The following is a 19,232-nucleotide window of genomic DNA, read 5'->3' as shown; positions in this document are numbered from 1 at the left end:
AATGTCTAGGTTTTTCAATTTGGTACCTTAAAATCAAGAGAGAAATGACTACTTTGGCCAAACCCAGCTTTGGACATGTATGATGAAATGAAACTATTAGATCCTAAAAACGTGTTCACACTTTTTTTCGTTCGTGGTTGCTTGGCCAGTAAACTAGGCTCAGGATGTCGAAACGGTGCACTCTGGCGTAATTGCAATTTCTTTTAGTCTTTAACTGACGATAGCTGCAGTAGCGTAATTCCAATGTAGCTGAAAAAAAAACACTCTTATCAATGTTTTTACATTTTTATAGGGCCGTTCGCCAACCACAGTAACAATTGATGTCCAGGGACAGAAGGTGTGTTGTCGTTAAGGACTTTTTGGCTTTGGAACCTCCTTACACGTCTTTTGTCTTTTCGCCTCGACTCGTTTTTAAACGAGGACGAACTCACTCAAATGACGTTCCTCTCTGCACATTTACCCAGTAGTTTTTCCCTTGTTGCACGTCCTTTCATTGCCTTAATTTTTTGACAAGGTTCTTTTTAAGTATCTTTTCATTGTAATTTTGTGCTAATACATTGAATATGGATTACTTTTTAAATTAAAAAATGTCATTTTGTTGACATTCATGCTCCTCACGCCTTCTTCTTCGTTTGTCTTGAGTTTGTCTACCGTCTTAGGCCTTCTATAATGGCTCTCTTATTGAAGTTTTATCATGTTACTATCGTGTTGTCGGTCAACCGATCCTTTACTGTACCTCTTGGCCATAGATGACCACACGAGAGGTCGCCAATTCGTCTTTCCAGCTATCTCAAAGACAAAACATGAATTTACTTTAGTTCAAACTAACAACCTTCAACGCCATATTCACTTAAAATAGTGCGATTTATATCTATAATAAACTCAATAATGCACGCACTTTGATTGATTCCCACCTATTATCTATTAGAGACAGACGCAAAGATGACGTCATTATCTGGCCAAAACGTTTAACTCTCTATTATATGAAACGAATAGATTCCATGTTACCGTGCATCTGCTCAGTAAATAGACCACAGAACATCATTGGCTATCACTTAGTGTGCCACATTTTGTTCTTACCACATTTGACGTCATCTGTGATCAACTACTAAACAGACGCACGGTAACATGGAATCTATTTGTTAAACATTCTCGCAACTCACTAAAAAATCCTCTGTACGTTTTAAACGCAAGATATCACAAGAGTACACCACATTGTTTTTTGAATTGTCGGAAACTTGAAGTTAGAAGCCTGATTGCAGGATACCTGGCCCTTTTAACCGCAGGCAAATCCACGCCTTCATAAAATTTCATGAAATGTGCAGAATACCCACCCCACAATAGCTCTGTTTTCTGTCACAAAATCCTGAGAGAAAGAATGCAGAAGTGGGAATCCGTAACACCAGTTTCGAGGTTTAACTAGTATTTTCCCATGAGTTAGCCAGCCCCAGATTCACCACGTGAATCGTGCGAGCCTTGAAAACCGTCATCAGCGTGGATTGTCGCGGCTTCGAAACTATTACCTTTCCAAGGAAAACAGGACAGGCTAGAAGCTACGTTACCTACGACCATGTTCTTGAGTTTTTTCAAATTGTATTCTCAATATCTGTAGGAAATGTACGAGCTGTTAGCCATTCTGGATTTCAACAATGTACGAAAGCGAATGTCGGTAAGTAACACACTTGCTTAATTGAAATAAGTACCGATATCTTTGTGGCATTCTTTTTTTCCAGCTGGCATTGGTTTCCATCGTGTATTAGAACATCTTGCTATACTAACCTCGTTCCATGCTGTATGCTATTGCGTTACTATTTCCGTTGCTACTTATGGCCCTGATGCTGAAAAATGGCCAATACTCCGACATAATGAGATTCCTGGTACGTCACAATAGACATCATAAAGTGTCACAAAGTGTCCCGCTCTTTATGTCTCGCAAAAGCGGCAAAACTGTTACTATTTTTTAAGGAGTAGGGTTAGGGGACACTTTTTGATGTCTATTGTGATGCATCATGAATCTCATTATGTCGGAGTATTGGACAACACTCTTCATGCTTTGTGCTACAAATCAAACCAAATCAAATCAAATGTTTGTTTTAGATGACACCTTTACATATTGGTTGTGGGCTGTGGAGTTGAGAAGCAATACTCTCAGCCACTCGTGGAATCGATCCCGGGATCACCAACCCTCCCCCTGTTTAATGACGTTTCAAGAAGCGATTTTATCATTGTCTCACTTCACGAATTTATTTTATAGTACCGGGAGCCTACAACTCCAATACTTGTCTATGTGACGGCATTTTCACGTATCAAGCTATTTTTTACCACAATTGCTTGTAATCTCGCAATGTGATTGGCTAATTTGCTGTTGTTTATAAGAGTCTAGACAACGCTGCTCGCGTCAATTTGTCACGCAATGTAATAGCCAATCAGGAACGCTCATTTTGGGAAATAAACCAATCATATTGCGAGAAAGTTATAGACAACGCTTGCTCTTTCTTTGTGTCATGATTTTGGTCACGCTCTGAAATAAAACTTTCTTTGGCGTCGGATATTGTGATAAAAAACAAATCGAGAGTGGTTCAGCGTTGTCTGTACTCTTATCGGCAACGATATTCGTCATCATAGAGGTCAAAATGTGGTAAAAAACCTCTTATTTCAGACTTAGGTCTGAAGTCTGATTTCGCAGTAAAATTTAAAGTGAATCGGTGTATAAAAACGTCGTTCCATAAATATAGTGAAGTTGTATGCTCCAATTCATGGGCTTCTGATTATACTTCCTCTGTACAATACAGTTTTCACATCGGTCAGCCATAGATCCAAATTAAACTGCGCTCTAGGAATACTTTAAATGTCATTCCTTCTGGTTTAGCAGATAAGCCAATGACTAACTGACTTAAACACGAAGACGCTTGCTTTTGTTCCAATTCATTGAAGCACAACTGATTATCCAAGATTTTATTTTTATCAACGGAGTTGATAATGTAAATTGACCACCGTACAGGGATTCTAAAAGCTGACGTTTCGAACGCTAGCCCCTCGTCAGAACGAATCGAGGAATTATGGGTTTTGTGTAGTTTTTAGCGACGCTATTGGTGGTGTACTACTTCCCCACCGACGCAGCACCACAGCTTCTTTAGGAACTATCCCCTTTATAGATTATCCAAGATGGCTATCAACAAACAGCGAAAAAGAGACGGAACCGAAAAGATACTTCCAGCGCGAGAAAAAGAGACCGGGGGGGGGGGGGGGGGGGAGGGGGATTCAAAGCAAAATCACAACACATAACTTCTCATAACGTGTTACGGACACATTGCCATTAGGGGCTTTTTTGTTGCACAAATGATCACAGAGCTCTGTATGCTACAACATCAATCAACATGTGCCTTAGGCACCACGCCTTTTGCAGCGCGTCTTCGTGTTGTAATTATTCCTATCAGTTACTGTAAGAGGGGGAAAGCTAAACTTTAGTACGTTTGAAAGAATATATTGAAGTATGAAGTAGGTAGAATAGATATACTCCATGACACTGGTTGATTTACTGACTTTACTGCTGTAACCAGTAAATCAACTGAGAACATCTGTCACGAGTTGACCCCTTCTTCGCCCTTGTCACACGGCGGCCATATTGTCCCGGGAGACCAAAAGAGCTTTGTTTTACCACGCCAAGCCTCGCAGTGGAAACCATGGGGGTGAGGCTTGGCGTGGTAAAACAAAGCGTTTTTGGTCTCCCGGGACAATATGGCCGCCGTGTGACAAGGGCGAATTCCGGATGCTTGCTCTCAGTGCTACTAACTGAAGTCGTTCATTTTCTATATTATTTATTTATTTAAAATTTGCCAAATATATAATTACATTAAGTAATAAGTAACTAAGTAGACACATTAGGTAAAAGAATAAATTTAAAAGGAGAAGTAATAAATGAGTATCACAAACATAAGATATATTTATGTTTAGTAATAGCAACAAACTTGTCTTGGTCTCAGGTTATCGTACGACGGGAGAATCAAATTAAACTCTACTGTAAAGGAGCTGGTGAGTGGAGATGGTGGTTCTTACCCTAACGTCATCTCTTTACCTCTTTTTTCTATCCATCGCAAAGAAATCATGCTTATTCACAATATCGTCGTACTGATAACTTACTGGTCCTTAGTAGTTCTTGTCCTTTAGTCTTTATCCAAGTCCTTATCCTTTCTCGGATAACCTTTGTAAACCGTAGGCCCCGTCTCACAGCCCGGCCTTGGTCACGTTCTGTGAGACGTTAAAGATCCCACACATTCGATAAGAGCAGGGCAAGGAGTTTCCGGTGATGTGGACTGTGCTGAATGCGTCCCCAATTAGCGCCATAAAGTCCTGGCCCAACATTTCAACGGAACATCTTGCAACAATGTTGCATGATGTAGCGACATTTCTTGAACGGGCTGACCAACGCACGCAACTCTTTCAACATTTTCAACGCAACATGTCGATGTTTATGTGTACCAGGCCCCTGGCGCGCAACAAGTTGTCCTAGCTCGCATGCCCTAGTGCAACAATGTTGCGTGAACGTGGCCAAACGAGTACAACATCGTGCAACGTCCAAAATGTGGCACGAAAACTTTGACCGTTTTCAAATTTGATCCAACATCATCCAACATGTAGCAACATATCGCAACAGGGTGGCCAATCGTATGCAACATGTTGTGCCCAACAATGTTGCAAGATGTTGCGAGAGTTTGGCTACGCCAGAACGCCAAGACGCGTAATTAAGATTGTGTTTGATTGATTAAATGATTGGTCAACCCTAGCCTTCTTAGACAGCATTTACACGAACGCGCTTTCATTTGTAACCCCGTCGTCTTCGAAGCGGTTACTCCTTCTGTTTATGCCACACCGATCGAGACTGTTACCGAAAGCGGGTCAATTTGAAAACGCTGCCAAAGGTGGAGCGTTTTGAAAACGATCCGGATTCATCTGTCGTGTAAACGGTTACCATTTTAGCGCGAAATTTGCTAGATTGGCGAGATTGGAAAGGTGAGGGAGCTTAAGTAAGGTCGATGTCAACGAGATGATCATTTGAAAATGTAACTTCGCATTTTATGATCACTTCGTGATTATTCTGAGTTATTCTGGGTGTAGATACAGACCTTTCCAGAATTTAAACTGGAATCAACGGCGTGGAAAGTTTAATGGGAGAATTAAAAAAATGTTTCGTTGCAAGTTCTGACGACATCCTCCGTATAACCTCAAATTAATTTAGTCGTTTCCCGTCGTCGTTGAGAAAAGAAACCCTCATTTCAAGGCTGTAAGTATTCGTGCCTCTCAAAATCATTTTAATGATAGTTACTTTCAGATGTCTGTGGGTGGTAAAAAGAAACCTTTCTTTGCGGTTATTTAAGGGCACGAAAATGTACCAAAATGTAAAATTCGCTGGTAGAACGTGCAGAGCCATCGTTTTTTGCTCATTAATTGTTTTTTGTTGTTATTTTTCTCGTTGGCGTCTTCCTTCCTGAACCTCCTTAATTGTCTTTCCTCACCTTCAGCGGCTTAGCCTTGGGCGCGCACCGTTCGAGAGCAAATCGAAGCAAAAATCTTCGAATGAACCAGCGAAGAGCTTGTTCGCAGGCTAGAGTAGGTCAGCCGTGAAATGTGGAGGGTTTACGTAAGGGTTTGCGAGAGGCACGGTAACTTAAGAGTCTTAAAACGAGGGTGGTAATATGTTTCAAAAACGTTTTCACGTTGAAAGTAAATCAAGCGAGAAGGAACCAACAGCGCGTACTTAAGCGTACGCGCGTCACTGAATCGACTTCGAATAAGCGGCTGTTATCTGAGGGATACAGAAAGCTTACTTACTGGCTGTCGCTTGTTTTCAACAGACACAATCGTTTACGACCTCCTCGACCATTCATGTAAGGCACTGATGACGAAAACGATGCAACATTTGAACGTGAGTTTTCAATTTCATTGTAAAGATGGATTCATCTTCCTTCTGTACCAGCGCACGCTAGCCAGATCAATTGCAACTGTTTTCACTCTTTTTAGATGTTTGCAGCAGAAGGTCTACGGACGTTGGTCATAGCTTATAAGGAGATACCTCCTGATATGTACAGTGAATGGGAAGCAAAGTACAAAGAGGCAAGGTAACTTTCGCCGTCGATAATAAGAACAATTGGCATATGTGATAACACTTCTTGCCGCCACGTTTGAAACTGATCATGGTTATATTGGACGAGCAAAATTTGAATTTCGCCATAGAGAGGCAGTCAAGTATTTTTTTGAGTCCAATTGTTTTCAAATTGGACAAGCATAGTCCTGTTACTCATTAATTATATAGCTGTCTCTGAAGGCAGAAGTTGGTAAAGTCCTCCGTTATCACACCAAGGAGTGCTTTTCACTGCCATGACATTATTGATGCCGATTGGCCAGTACTCAGCTCCATTGTATTCCTTGGCATTTGATTGGTTATTAGGGAGTATCCAATTTGCTTAAATTAATTGGACGATAATAGACCTAATCGGCTAGCTCAATGTTGTACCCAATTCAAATCTCCCGGGACTAAGATTCTTTTTGTATTGTATTTGCATGATAATGCCACCCAACAAACTTTCACATTTGACAATTACGTGTAAATACGTCAACTCAACAACCCATGCAACGGTGTTCAACTTACAACTGCATGAACTTTGCAAGGAGGCGTGACTGTCATCAAATTTACATATCCTGATTGGCGGACAATTTGTAAAATTCTTTGTTTGGTGGTCACGGTAAGGCGCGTCACACTATAAATGATATGGAAATACCTGGAACAAAACGTTTTATTCCCAAAGGGTTTGAATTGGGTACAACATTGAGTTAGCCGATTAGGTCTATTGAAGAAAACTTGGACAATATTGACCAAAAGTTAAAGAGAAATACATTTGCCTGCAAGATCGGATTCAGAGGCTGCTATATGATAATTACTTCTGAAATCTGTATCTTGCGAAAAGGGCTTTTTAGCACACTCTAAATCAAATGATTTGTTGGAAAGAAAAACTATATGTTATGCACTTTTCTAAGGTGTAGTCACAACTTAGTGGCTTTTAAATGGCGATATTACATGGCCTGCGCCTCGTGAGTCCACAACATTTTGACCACTGTGATGACGAATATCGTTTTCGATAAGAATACAGACAACGCTGAACCCCTTTCGATTTGTTAATTTTCTTTGACGTTGAATATTGTGGCAAAAAACAAATCGAATGTGGTTCAGCGTTGTCTCTACTCGTATGGACAACGGTATTCGTCATCACAGTGGTCAAAATTTGTTGTAGATTCACTCGGCCACGCCTTTTGAGTCCACAACATTTTGGCCACTGTGATGACGAATATCGTTGTTGGTAAGAGTACAGACAACGCTGAACCACTTTCGATTTGTTAAACGTCTTGACTCTTTGTTTTATAGTATTTTATTCCTCCTTAATTTGTTTTTATTTTCATGTTCAGTTTGGCCATGGAGGACAGGGAAGAGCTGATTCAGAAAGTAAGTAATTGTCTTTTTTTTCCATGCAAAGAGATTTATTTTGGGACAAACCAACACTTAACGCACAGGTCAAACATGTTAATTTAAAACTTTCTGTTTAACTTTGAATTACTATTGTCATAGTATTAATTATTGTCATTATTATTATTGTCATTTCTCTAGTATTTATATTTCACTGTAATTTATTGGTCATTTCACACTGAAGATGGCAGAGGCAACTGCCGAAACATGTCTGTTGTAAAACTCAGGAGTGTCGTGTTTTTCTTAAAATTGAAAAACAGATTTACATAACATTTTCTAATCGAGATGCTCACTCTAGCCCTCTGTTTTCACAGCTAGGATTAATCAAATTAATGGATCTTGTGACTATTCATACTGCCCTTTTCATGTTTCAGTATCATCATCATTTACTACCGAAGGCTTTTGACAACTTCTTTTCACCTATATCATCTAAACACAATTATGATACCAGGCTAGTATCAAAATCAACTTATTATATCGGTCAGGTTAGAACTAATTACGGTAAATTTAATGTACATTTCTCTGGTCCTTCTGTTTGGAATAATCTGGATTAAGATTTAAAAATATCGTTTTTTGCATTTATTTAGACAAGCAATGATGGAAAAATTCTTATCTACCTATGTTTAACGCTAGCTTGGTATTTGTCAATTTATTCTTAGCTTATTACTGTTTAAACTCAAGAATTGATAAATACTATACTTCTATCTGGTACCAGCTTTTTGGTTGTTTTTTTTTTCTTTTTGTTTGTTTGGTTTTTTTTCTCTAAATGTATTTTTGTTAGATAGATTTATTTATTTCATTATTTCATTATTTATCCTCTTGTCTATTCTATTAGTGTGTGTTACAACTCAGAAAATGCAAGCAATAATTTATTGAAACTACTCAGCTCGTTTAGTTTTTAACTATTCTGAGTGGTTTTTTGCCTGATCAAAGTTATTTACTCTGTTGTAGAAACGTTTTCTAATTTGGCAAATAAATGGATGGTTGTTGTTGTTGTTGTTTACTTTCTTTCAATTGTCAGAGCTCTGAGCTAAAAGCAAAATGTCTATGTGCAGGTGTATGAGGACATTGAGCAGAACTTAATGTTGCTTGGTGCGACAGCAATAGAAGACAAACTTCAAGACGATGTTCCGGATACCATCGCCACTTTAGCCGAGGTAACGCCCTTCAATATCGTCTTCCGTTGAAATGGCGCGCGGTTGAAATATAGGGGCTTGGTTACTAGTTTCTTAGTAACCAAGCCCTTATATTTCGCCCGCGCCCCATTTTCAACGGAAGAGAAGAGTCTACTTGCAGGCTATTCAATATTCAGCAAACATGATCAAGGATGAACTATGTCGCGAAATTTCAATGTTTTGCGAAACAAAGCGACTAACCCAAGGCGAGCAAGATAGACCCAGCTTTTCCGCTCGCAGAGCAAGGAATTAAAAAATAATAATGTGGCGACTGTACGACGTAAGTAAATTAAAAGTGGTTTTGCATTAAAGCGATTTTGTTTCCTCTTGTAGTGGTTATTTCACTTAAGTTTAAAAAAAAAGAGTATGTTTTCCGGACAGCCTTTTCTTGGGTAGGGGGACGGGGTGGAAATTGCGTCCGAGTTGGTGATTGCCCCCGTACAAATTTTGTACCTTAGCTCAAGTAAACTAAGTCGGACAAATTTTTTTTACTAACAGGCAGATATCAAGATTTGGGTACTCACTGGAGACAAAGTAGGTCAGTATTATCAATTGCATCTTCAATTTATTTATTTATTTATCTATCTTTGGGAGGGGTGTGGGGTGTAGATTGATTAATGAGCGATGTGCATAGCATTGCTTTAAAGCCTGAATTGTTGATCTCTTGATGTCACTCTATTTCACAGAGACAGCCATCAATATTGGATATTCGTGTCATTTACTGACAGATGACATGACGGAGGTGTTTGTTATAGATGGCGAATCACTAGAGAGTGTGCAACAAGCTATACACGATTGTAAAGTCAAAGTTTTGGGTGAAAACCCAGGGTCGTCCGTGTCCAAGGTTAACCATAAAGACAAAAGCCTCAAGGATGTCGAGGTTGAGGTCATATCGTACAAAACGACACTTGACGGGGAATTATCAGCACCAGCAGAGGTAAAAATAATTCGTTCGAAAGTGAAACTAGTAAAACGAAATTGCCCGTCCCCTTGCGGTGAGAAATAAAAAGTTGACGTAAACCACTACCTAAACTTGAGGGTCGGAAGCGAAGCCGGTTTATGATAAATTAAAGTGCGTAGAGCCAAAGGCATACACCTTCTGTGGATGGCATCACTTAGATTATATCTTCTCAGAAAAACCAGGTCAACAAGTGCGAATACGATACTCCCCCCCCCCCCCCCCCCGTATCAGAAATGAACATCATTGTATCATATCTTTCTTTACCCTTGGATTTTAGAGTAGCTTGGTGTAGTTAATACCTCTGAGCATTTACCCTCCCAACGATGATATACCCACATAACACAGACCACAACACCGGGAACTCCATGCCATGCTCTTTGCGAATAGAGTGTGGGTTCTTTTACGTCCCATAGGGTTATGGAAATCGAAGGGTTGTGAGACGGGGCCTACGGTTTAGAGTCCTTATCTGGGAAGACGAGAGAGTCTAAGTAACTATGTGCAGATGTCATTACAAAGGCAGTACTTTCTCCTCAGTTATTTAAAGACCCTGAGTTTTGGTCCTGCCGGAGTTCAACTCACGGCTTCCCGCCTGGCAGCCCGGTGCTCAACCAATTGAGGCACTGGTGCGCGGTAATAAAAGTAAACCGTAAGAAAGATTTGTTGTTAGCTGACGTTTCGAGCGTTAGCCCTTCATGAGCGCGAATCGTCGTCAGAGCCCTTCGTCAATGAAACCAAATTTTGTGTACAAAAAGATGCTCAGCCAGCAAGCAAATTTTCTGCCTCGCGACAGTGTTTGAAGCCTCTGACTACTTCGGTCACCCCTACCGCGTGACCAAAATGTGCAATCAGACTTAACAGTGTTAAAGAGTATAATAGTGTCCCATCTTTAATGTGTTTCAACTGATTAGTTTAGCAGACCCATTGCGAGAGTCGTTCTTAGAACTCATTGGTGAGATTTAAATTAAAGTTTAAAATCAACAACAAAATAATAACTTTTTAGAATGTTTCTGGGTTGAAAACATATAGGCGGCCAGGTGCCGCTACAACTATATAGGACACGCCCATGTCCGCGAGGCAGACTTTTTTCTTCGTTTGCTAACGTGGATTTCTTTATTTTTGTGTACTGTAGACAAAAAAGGGAGCAGAATCCTCGACCTTCGGGCTTGTGATTCCTGGAAAAAGTCTGGTAAGTGGATCTCACTCCGATTCATTATCTCCGCACATTGCGCATTCAGCTTTCCTGTGAAAGCTATGAAATGTAAACATTCTATTTGCGCAGCCGCGGATATTCGAGACATCTCTCTCGTAAACTTTAACTTCAGTTCAGTTCTTATAGCACACGTGTGAAGTTGTGGACACGAATGATGATCTTCTTTAATTCTTTGACGTTACTTTTTTTGTCTTAATTTGGTGTTATAGGCATTTGCACTCCATGAAAGTTTGGAGCAGGAATTCTTGTCGCTTGCGTGCCTTTGTAAGGCAGTGATTTGTTGTCGAGTCACACCTCTTCAAAAGGTATTTCATCGTTTTATTTTTTGACCGTGCTTAATAAAATGATAGACACAAAATGAGCTGGAGATCTCATATAGCAGAGCCATCGTAAAGACCATACAGATCTTCCGGGAGTATTGGATCTCACTTGTTGAGTGAACGTCCGATCTGGTAGAATAGTATTCTTGGTATAGTTGTTCAAAGTCCTATTAAGCTAATTCTGGATAACTGGAAACACCCGTCAGTTTGCAAAAGAAATGCAAACATTTGAGGAAACACTTGCATGATAATCCCTCGAATTCTTCTGGAAAAGTGTATATAATCCTCGAAGTGTGTTAATTTGAAGGCATTGTAGAGTTAGTCCTTTTTAATCGCCGGTCTCGCCGGTCAGTTCTGTCAAATGGAAAGCGCCCTTAGACTTCTGTTTTCCTGAAGCATAAAACAACATTGTGATGTTTTTGTTTTTTTGTTTTTTTTGACGGACAAGATTCAAACTTCGATTCAGTGGTGCATAATAGCGGATTAGTATTAATCAGTTTTTGAACAACTGGGCCCCGTATATACATCTTATTCCATGGTTTAACATATAACACGCGCGGATATTTTGCGAGTTGCGTAGTATTTTTTTGAGCCCCGCAGGGGCGAGGAAAATACGAGCAATGAGCAAAATGTCCTCGAGTTTTATATTTAAACCATCGAATAAGAGATTTATTATTCCACTACAAAAAAGGTGTTATTTTGCTTCAATTTTATTTGGTAAGAGTATTTTTAAAAGAAAAGCATCATCTGTCCTTCAGGGCACGTGCGAACGATGTAAATAGCACAAAAAGCCAGCCAAATGACCTTTATTTCATTTGGTAAACTAAATGACGAATGACAAGCTAAATTCTCAAGCTTTGCTCCCTGTTGAAATCAATTTCTTTCTTTGAAAAACTCCCGTTCCGTTCGTATTTGCTCTGTTCTAAACCGCTCAATTACCGGTCGGTGTATTACCGTCTCATATTTTGTGCGTCATCTTGTCCAAATATGGTAAAATTACGTAATAGTGGAATAATAAAGTGCATTATAGAATGGTCCTTTTGCAATTTAGATACGGAAGTTCTAATCAGGAAAACATTTGAAATATATTGAGCTTTATGTGGGTATACAAATTAACCTGAATACTGCGCTTCGGTTGGCCGTCACCTTCACAAAATTAATAAACGTTTTTTAGAATGTGAGCTTTCGCAATATGTAGTTCGCTTATCCCATGTTGTAGAGAATGCAAACTAGAAATCGAGAGGCCATCAGTTTGGCTCCTGTCTGAGCATTAGTATTGTTACCAGTATTCCCGACTGAGTTTCATCAAGAGAAAAAATATCTAGAATGTTTCACTCCGAACTTTTAACGTATGAAAGGCCTTGTAGTAGGAAACACGCTTCATTAAGCGGTCCTTCAGAAAAGTACGAAGGAGCCAGATTCTAGATTTCATTGATCGATTAAAAAGGCGGTGTCATCTTGTGCGTGATGATGACCGACGACATCACTGGAAAATAAACCTTATTAGCTTTTAATTAAGTTGTACTCAAAGAGTCAAACAACCTTGTGAACTTTGTGAAAACGGGTTGGGATTCAGTTTTCATTAGGAAAATTGTTTTGTAGGCGTTGGTTGTGCAATTGGTCAAGAACAATCTAAACGCTGTGACTTTAGCCATTGGAGACGGAGCAAATGATGTCAGCATGATTAAAGGTATCTTTGAAGTAAAGCAGTCATCTAGGGCTAGAATGTTTAACGTCCGCTAGGCTAATTGAGGGTTTTCATCTGACGTCACGGCGGCCATGTTGATGTACAGAACAATGCAGTAAAATGTCTTTTGGGAATTTGATTGCATTATTATGCAAAACTTGTGAGGCCACTTTCTATTGATTTCTACACCAACATGGCCGTCTCATCACGTGGATGAAAACCAAGAATAGGAAGTTTAAGAAGCCACGATGGTTACGGCGACGAAAACGTCACTTCAAACTATCACTATTAGCTATTCTAAGTGTTTCACGATGTTTCCATCTTGTTTATGTTGCACAATATGGGCGAAATATGCTACAGCTAGATTGGTATGTGCAGATTTGAAGCAAAGAGAGAGAAGGAAACGTTCACTGTTGTTTGTCCACGTTGTCGTCAAAACCTGAAAATTGGTCATTTTACGTTGTTGTTTTGACGAGTACAGGAGAGAAATGTACAAAAATGCCTGCCGCACGTGCAGCACGATCATTTTTTCCTCTTTTAACCAATAATATTACTGCTTTTTGGCGTTGTCGTTGTTGTAGCAGTCGTCGTTTCTTGAATTCCCTGTTGATAGGGGTGTACTGTACTGGTTAAGGAGGCTCGAAATAGTTTCTCCCTTTTTCAAACAAGTAAACATATTCTGTCCTTAGATACCGTTAGGGTGATCATATCAAGACGAAATTTGGCCAGGGTATTAAGTACCCATCGTACATTTCTCACATCACATCTTCCTCCAAAATTACGTTACCTTGGCGCCGATATAAGGCATTTCTTTTAGCCTTAAAATCAAGATATATTGTCTTTTTTGAAAAACGGGACGGTGAAATCTTCCCATTCCGTATTACCAGATAATGTTAGAAATTATCTCTAAAATATTTAAGGTGGCTCAAAACAGTTTCAACACCTCGAAGACTCTCTCTAAGAATGGATGACGCTACAACACTGTATCACGTAACAGCAATGTTATGGTACAATATGAAACACCGATTTTTTCCAAACAAGATGTGGTCATTGGTGTGTTGTAATAAGTTACCTTGGCAACGGGAGAGCCCAGCAAAGACACCCTATATTTTGAGTTTAGAGTTTCATATTTCAAAAACGAACTCGGTGATCCCCCCCCCCCCCCCCTGTTTTTTTACTGCTGAGAAGTGATCAGAAGGCCAAAATGAAACTTTTGGCTAAGTTAGAAAAAAAATCTGTTCTACAGAATCAGAGCCACCTTAAAAAAATCACACTGAGATGTAAGGTGGCTCTGAATCCGCTGTACACAATTTTTTTAAACTTTGCAGAAAGTTTCATCTTGCCCTTCTGATTATTTTTCAGAAATAAAAAATGGGGGTCACCAAGTTCGTTTTTGAGATATACAAAGCTAAAGACAAATTAAAGGGTGTTTTTACGGGGCTTAACCGTTGCCACGGTGACATGTTACGTCACAATAATGAAGGCATTTTGTTCAGTAATAATCCGTGTCTCATTTGGTACTGCAATATTGCTAATACATGATACAGCATTGTAGTGCCGATCCCTCTAATAAGAGCGTTACTTGGAAGCGTTGAAACTGTTTTGAGCCAGCTTAAAATTCAACAAAATCTGTAGGCCAGTTTTTCAGAAAAATCAGTTTTTTTACAAATGTGTCTCTAATTTTTTTTTGTCACCTACAGAATTTTTTGGAATTTGAAAGACAAACGCTTTAAATTAATCCAAGCTAACATGCAAAAAAATCTACCGTCCGGAAGTAGAGATATGAACGAGTAAAGTTGCAAAATGAGGATAAATGAGGGGCTTACAAGATCAGCATTTACGCATGCGTCACCCGCTCGTTCGAGTCCGCGCGCGAGTGGAACTACAGGCTAACACAAACGGATTTAAGTGACCATTAAACAATTTGTGTAGAATTTTCGTAGTTTTCGTGAATAGAAGATCTCTATTTATATTATATATATTATATATATATATATATATATATATATATATATATCTATATATATATATATATATTAGAAGAAAGGCGAGCGAAGTTAGTGGTATTTGTTTATTTCTGGTGACAATTTTGAATCATAAGCTGATCGCGATCAGCTGAAAACCCTTTCGAGCCTCTTTAAATAAAAATTGCGGAACGGCTGTCTCATTCTTGGTATTTTGCTTTTACGAACCCGCTGCGTTCCTTGAAGTTTTGCTTTTTAACTCGCTTTGGTTATTTTATTGTTGAGTATTGCAGCCCTTTCAGAGGGGATTTACTTCCAAATTGCTACGAATGCAATACCAAGAAAGAGTGACCTTTGCTTTTGGCTTAAAAATCCTCGCGTCGTATTTAGAGTGTTTCAATTGAGTGTCGTAAAATAAGTACCAAAGTAATTACTTCGACCAATTACAGCAGGTGCAAACAGCGCCACGAACCAATCCAAATTCGTAGCGATTGCGTGTAACTTGCTAAAATCGCGGGAAAAATCACGCGGGGAAGTCGTGATTGGTTCATTTGTTGTAAACTGGCGCGAGGTTTTTAAACCAATCACTAAGCATAGCAATTTACTTTTGACAGTCATTTGAAAAATGCTCTATCAGCGAATCAGAGATAAAAGCAGAACCAATTCGCAACGGCGCCAGCATTTTTCCGCTTTTATCGTCGGCTGGTGGAGCACTCCCTAGTCGTTTATCGACAAAACGAACCTCTCAATTTCTTCCTGATCATTTTCTTGCAGCTGCTCATATAGGTGTTGGAATAAGTGGACAAGAAGGAATGCAAGCCGTGCTAGCCAGTGATTACTCATTCGGCCAGTTTAAATATCCTCTACAGTGGACAAGATTAAATGTGTAGATTTCCGACACTCATACGATTGCGCCTCTCATAAGTACGGGGACTCTGAAGTTCAGCTTCAAATCAACGGTTTCGCTTTTTACTGTCGCCATTCATGTTTGCAGTGACAGCCAGGAGACTGGTAAAGACAGAAACCGGCAAGGTGGCTCAAAATCAGCCAATCACAGAGCTGGGTGTGACCCATTTACCCTTCCGCTACAGTAATTCACGCATGTGAAAACGAAACGGGGATTGGGGTTTGAGCCCTAGAGTTCGCTAGCTAATGATGGCGCTATAATGTTAGGGGCGAACGACTGGGAAAAAAATATTTGAACTTTTCTTAAGGGACTTCCCTTTAGGCCAGTCATTCTTGAAGGCTTACACTAAAATCTGTAGCAGTATCATTCTAAATTCTTAGCCAAATTGAATCAAATTAATCCTTGGCAATCTCACTATCGTTTAGAACATGGTCCTTTCTACAACCATGGACAAATTGTGTTTGAAAGTGCGCAAAAACATGAAATCATAACCGTAATGCCTACAGAATAAGCGTCGGTACCCCCAATCCCCCTTTCAATGTTGCAAGATGGTAAAATGAAGACTTTTGTTAGACAAAAGTGTTTTGTCAACATTGCACAGGGGTGGAGAGGGGCAAAATGCATATAGAATAAAGTTTTCCAACCCTTGTGACCACTATTCTGGTGCATTGTAGAAGCTCTCGTGACGTATGTGACTAGCCTGCTACTCAAAGCGAAAACGAAAGAACAATGAGATACGCCTGAAAAAAAGCAAGAAAAAGCAGGTGCAATATACAGATCAGTAATAGTCAGCTTACGAGAGCTGCTGAACTACCCAGCTTTACAGGGTGTTCGGCTTAAGCCTGCATAGCATAAAGCTTTTAAAAAGGGCGAAAAGAAAGTGTTGCTTTGATGTTGAAGTGGCTGTTTTTGTCCTTGAGGTCTTAGCAGTGTCAGTTTCTATTGTTCTTGTCGTTAGCGAGCTTTCCTTAATACTTTATTCACGTACCTTCAACAACTTCTTCTGGTACATGGACGCTGGTCGTACCTTCGAATGAGCAAATTTTTGAACTACTTTTTCTACAAGAATTTTGCATTTACACTGTGTCAACTTTGGTACGCATTTTATACTGGATTTTCCGCGCAGGTAAGCTGACGTATAATTTCATTATAAGGTCAATAGGTAGTTTAATAAAATCTACTCTTCGATCCTACGAAGCCTCAACAGGCCACAATATTCGAAACTTCGAAATCTTACTGTTTTCGTTGGTTTCCAACGGCCATGTTCGTTTTGTGACCCTGTCTTGTTTGTGCATATGAAAAGTAACAAGGCTTGTTTCTGAGTGCGTTTAGTGTCGTTTCTGTTCAAAGATCTAACCAAAATAACTAATCATGAATCGAATTTTCCTTTTTCTAAATGGTATTGTTTAATTTTCTGCCGTTCTTGCAGCTGTTGAGATAATTATGTCACGTGATCCGGCAAACAATATTCATGACGTTGCACGTGTAGAGTTTACTTTTTATGGCTTCTAACAGGTTTTGGATTTACTCTTTCAGACGCTGTACGACGCATGGTTTATCTCTTTTTATAACGTGTTTTTTACCTCAGCTCCGGTAGTGTTTTTAGCAGTCCTTGATCAGGTTAGAAATGTTAGAAGAGATTTGGGGCACAACTACAGTCTCTTACAACTCACGACTACCTTTTGACGACATCAAGTCTGTAACTGTTTGTTAAACGTAGCCACAAGTAGGTTAAAAGTATTTGATAATAGCCTTTCGAGAGAGAGGGACATCGGTGACTTGTTGTTTTCCTTACTTCCTTTCCTTGCGTCTCTTCCCAACCAATCAGAAGTAAGATCGAAAACGATTGGCGTAAGAAATTACTACGATCTTCCGTAAAAGCTTTCCTTCATAACGGTCATGTTGGAGGAGGGGAAGGGGAGGGGGAAGATATGCCAGCTATTTACGGAGGATAAAATAACAAGATGCGATTTTTTGCTAGCTCTATCTTTCATTTTCGTGACAAAAACGTTATTTTTGTCTTATCATTCCTAAATTGTTTCTTCTTTTTGTAATTCAATTCAGGATGTTTCAGATACAAGCTGCAACAAGTATCCTCGTCTATACATACCTGGCCAAACAAATCAGTTGTTCAACAAGAAGATATTTTCCTCAGCTTGTTGTACGGCACCCTAACATCTATTGCCATCTTCTTCTTATCTTATGGTGCTTTCAGCGATGGAATCGCCAGTGACGGTCTGGAGACTTCTTCCGTATATTTTTTGGCACTGTGGTCGCTGCTATTTTAGTAGTCGTTGTTAACATTGAGGTACGTGATATCGGTGTGTAACGGTTCCATTGTATGACAGCACGTGAAACATTGCAACCTTATTCCAGGAGCAACCCTTCGCTCGTGAGCGAAGCGATAAGAAAGAAATTCTTGCTGGTGGATCGCGTTTCCTTGTTTCTTCTTGCCAACATCACGAAGCAAACGCACCAACCAGAAGACGCACGCACCACGCACTTGGAACACCTACAGTACTGCTTACCTCATGGCGCACGTACGCCATGATCTCGGGCCAAATATTTCCCGTCCGTCCGACTTAAACTCAGTCAATAGCGTGTATCATATGGGCTCTTGACGCTATTCATACGCACTCACAATATGAAGTTTGGACAAAGTAAGTAACAAATATTTGCACAGAAAATTTGTGCTAATATGTTGTTTGCATTGGCTTTTCTGGCTGTAAATAACTTGGATATTTAAAAGCGACGAAATCCTCTAAAAATCGCATCGCACGGAGGTGGGCCTGGGTACGGCCCTCATACGGGGATTTTTCCCAATAGTTTTATACTAAAAGCGCGTGCGTGGCCGTACGTGCCATATGATAAATATCTCTTAGTAACCGAGTTCGAGGGCCGTATGTTACGTAAATCACGGCCCACGTTTTTCCTTGTAGGGGAAAAAAACAAGGGTCCGTAATTGTTACAGTACGGAGCGAGAAAACAAGGTTCGTAAGACTTTTATTAGTAGACGATCGGAACTAGTATTCGTAAGGTCGTCGGTTCGATTCCTGCAAAGGAGCAGTCAGCCTTTTCTGAATAAACCCAAGTCAACTTCGTAAAACATATCTCTTCAGTATTTTTTGTTGTTGGTTTCCTTTATTGCTGATTTTTTTGATTGTTACTGGTAAGATGGTGCCAATGGTTGCCAGTATAAACTTCAAACGCAATGTTCTCTCGTTTCTTTGTAGATCTCTTTCCTCACGCAGTATTGGACAGGAATCAATCATTTTTTCGTATGGGAAGCATTCTCTTCTACTTTGTGTTTTACTTCGTCTTTTATGCGGAATTCGTGTTCCACATCTTTCCTCAAGGACACTACTACGGAATGCAGTTCGAAGTGTATGGAAATGTAACATTTGGTTTTGCCTGTTGCTGGTGCTGGCTGTAACTGTCGTAACTCGGTTGTCCTACTACTTCCTTCATAACGAACTGTACCCGACAACTTAG

General features: G+C 39.8%; 1 protein-coding gene across 1 annotated transcript in view; it reads left to right on the top strand.

The window, feature by feature from the left end:
* Positions 1-19,232, top strand: part of LOC138037375 (phospholipid-transporting ATPase ID-like) — a 53,774-nt gene extending 34,542 nt beyond the window's left edge. The window contains 21 exon segments of the mRNA XM_068883309.1: positions 293-337; positions 1,613-1,669; positions 3,984-4,032; positions 5,853-5,923; positions 6,019-6,116; positions 7,459-7,495; positions 8,572-8,673; positions 9,190-9,229; positions 9,378-9,628; positions 10,782-10,838; positions 11,072-11,167; positions 12,785-12,872; positions 15,608-15,689; positions 16,725-16,866; positions 17,277-17,360; positions 17,805-17,883; positions 17,886-17,996; positions 17,999-18,048; positions 18,974-19,022; positions 19,025-19,132; positions 19,135-19,232. Of these exon segments, the coding sequence (XP_068739410.1) occupies positions 293-337; positions 1,613-1,669; positions 3,984-4,032; positions 5,853-5,923; positions 6,019-6,116; positions 7,459-7,495; positions 8,572-8,673; positions 9,190-9,229; positions 9,378-9,628; positions 10,782-10,838; positions 11,072-11,167; positions 12,785-12,872; positions 15,608-15,689; positions 16,725-16,866; positions 17,277-17,360; positions 17,805-17,883; positions 17,886-17,996; positions 17,999-18,048; positions 18,974-19,022; positions 19,025-19,132; positions 19,135-19,232 (1,794 nt within the window).

This window comes from Montipora capricornis, chromosome 2, assembly GCF_036669925.1.
Source record: "Montipora capricornis isolate CH-2021 chromosome 2, ASM3666992v2, whole genome shotgun sequence".
Lineage (NCBI taxonomy): Eukaryota > Metazoa > Cnidaria > Anthozoa > Scleractinia > Acroporidae > Montipora > Montipora capricornis.
This window is presented reverse-complemented; position numbering and strand designations above follow the sequence as displayed.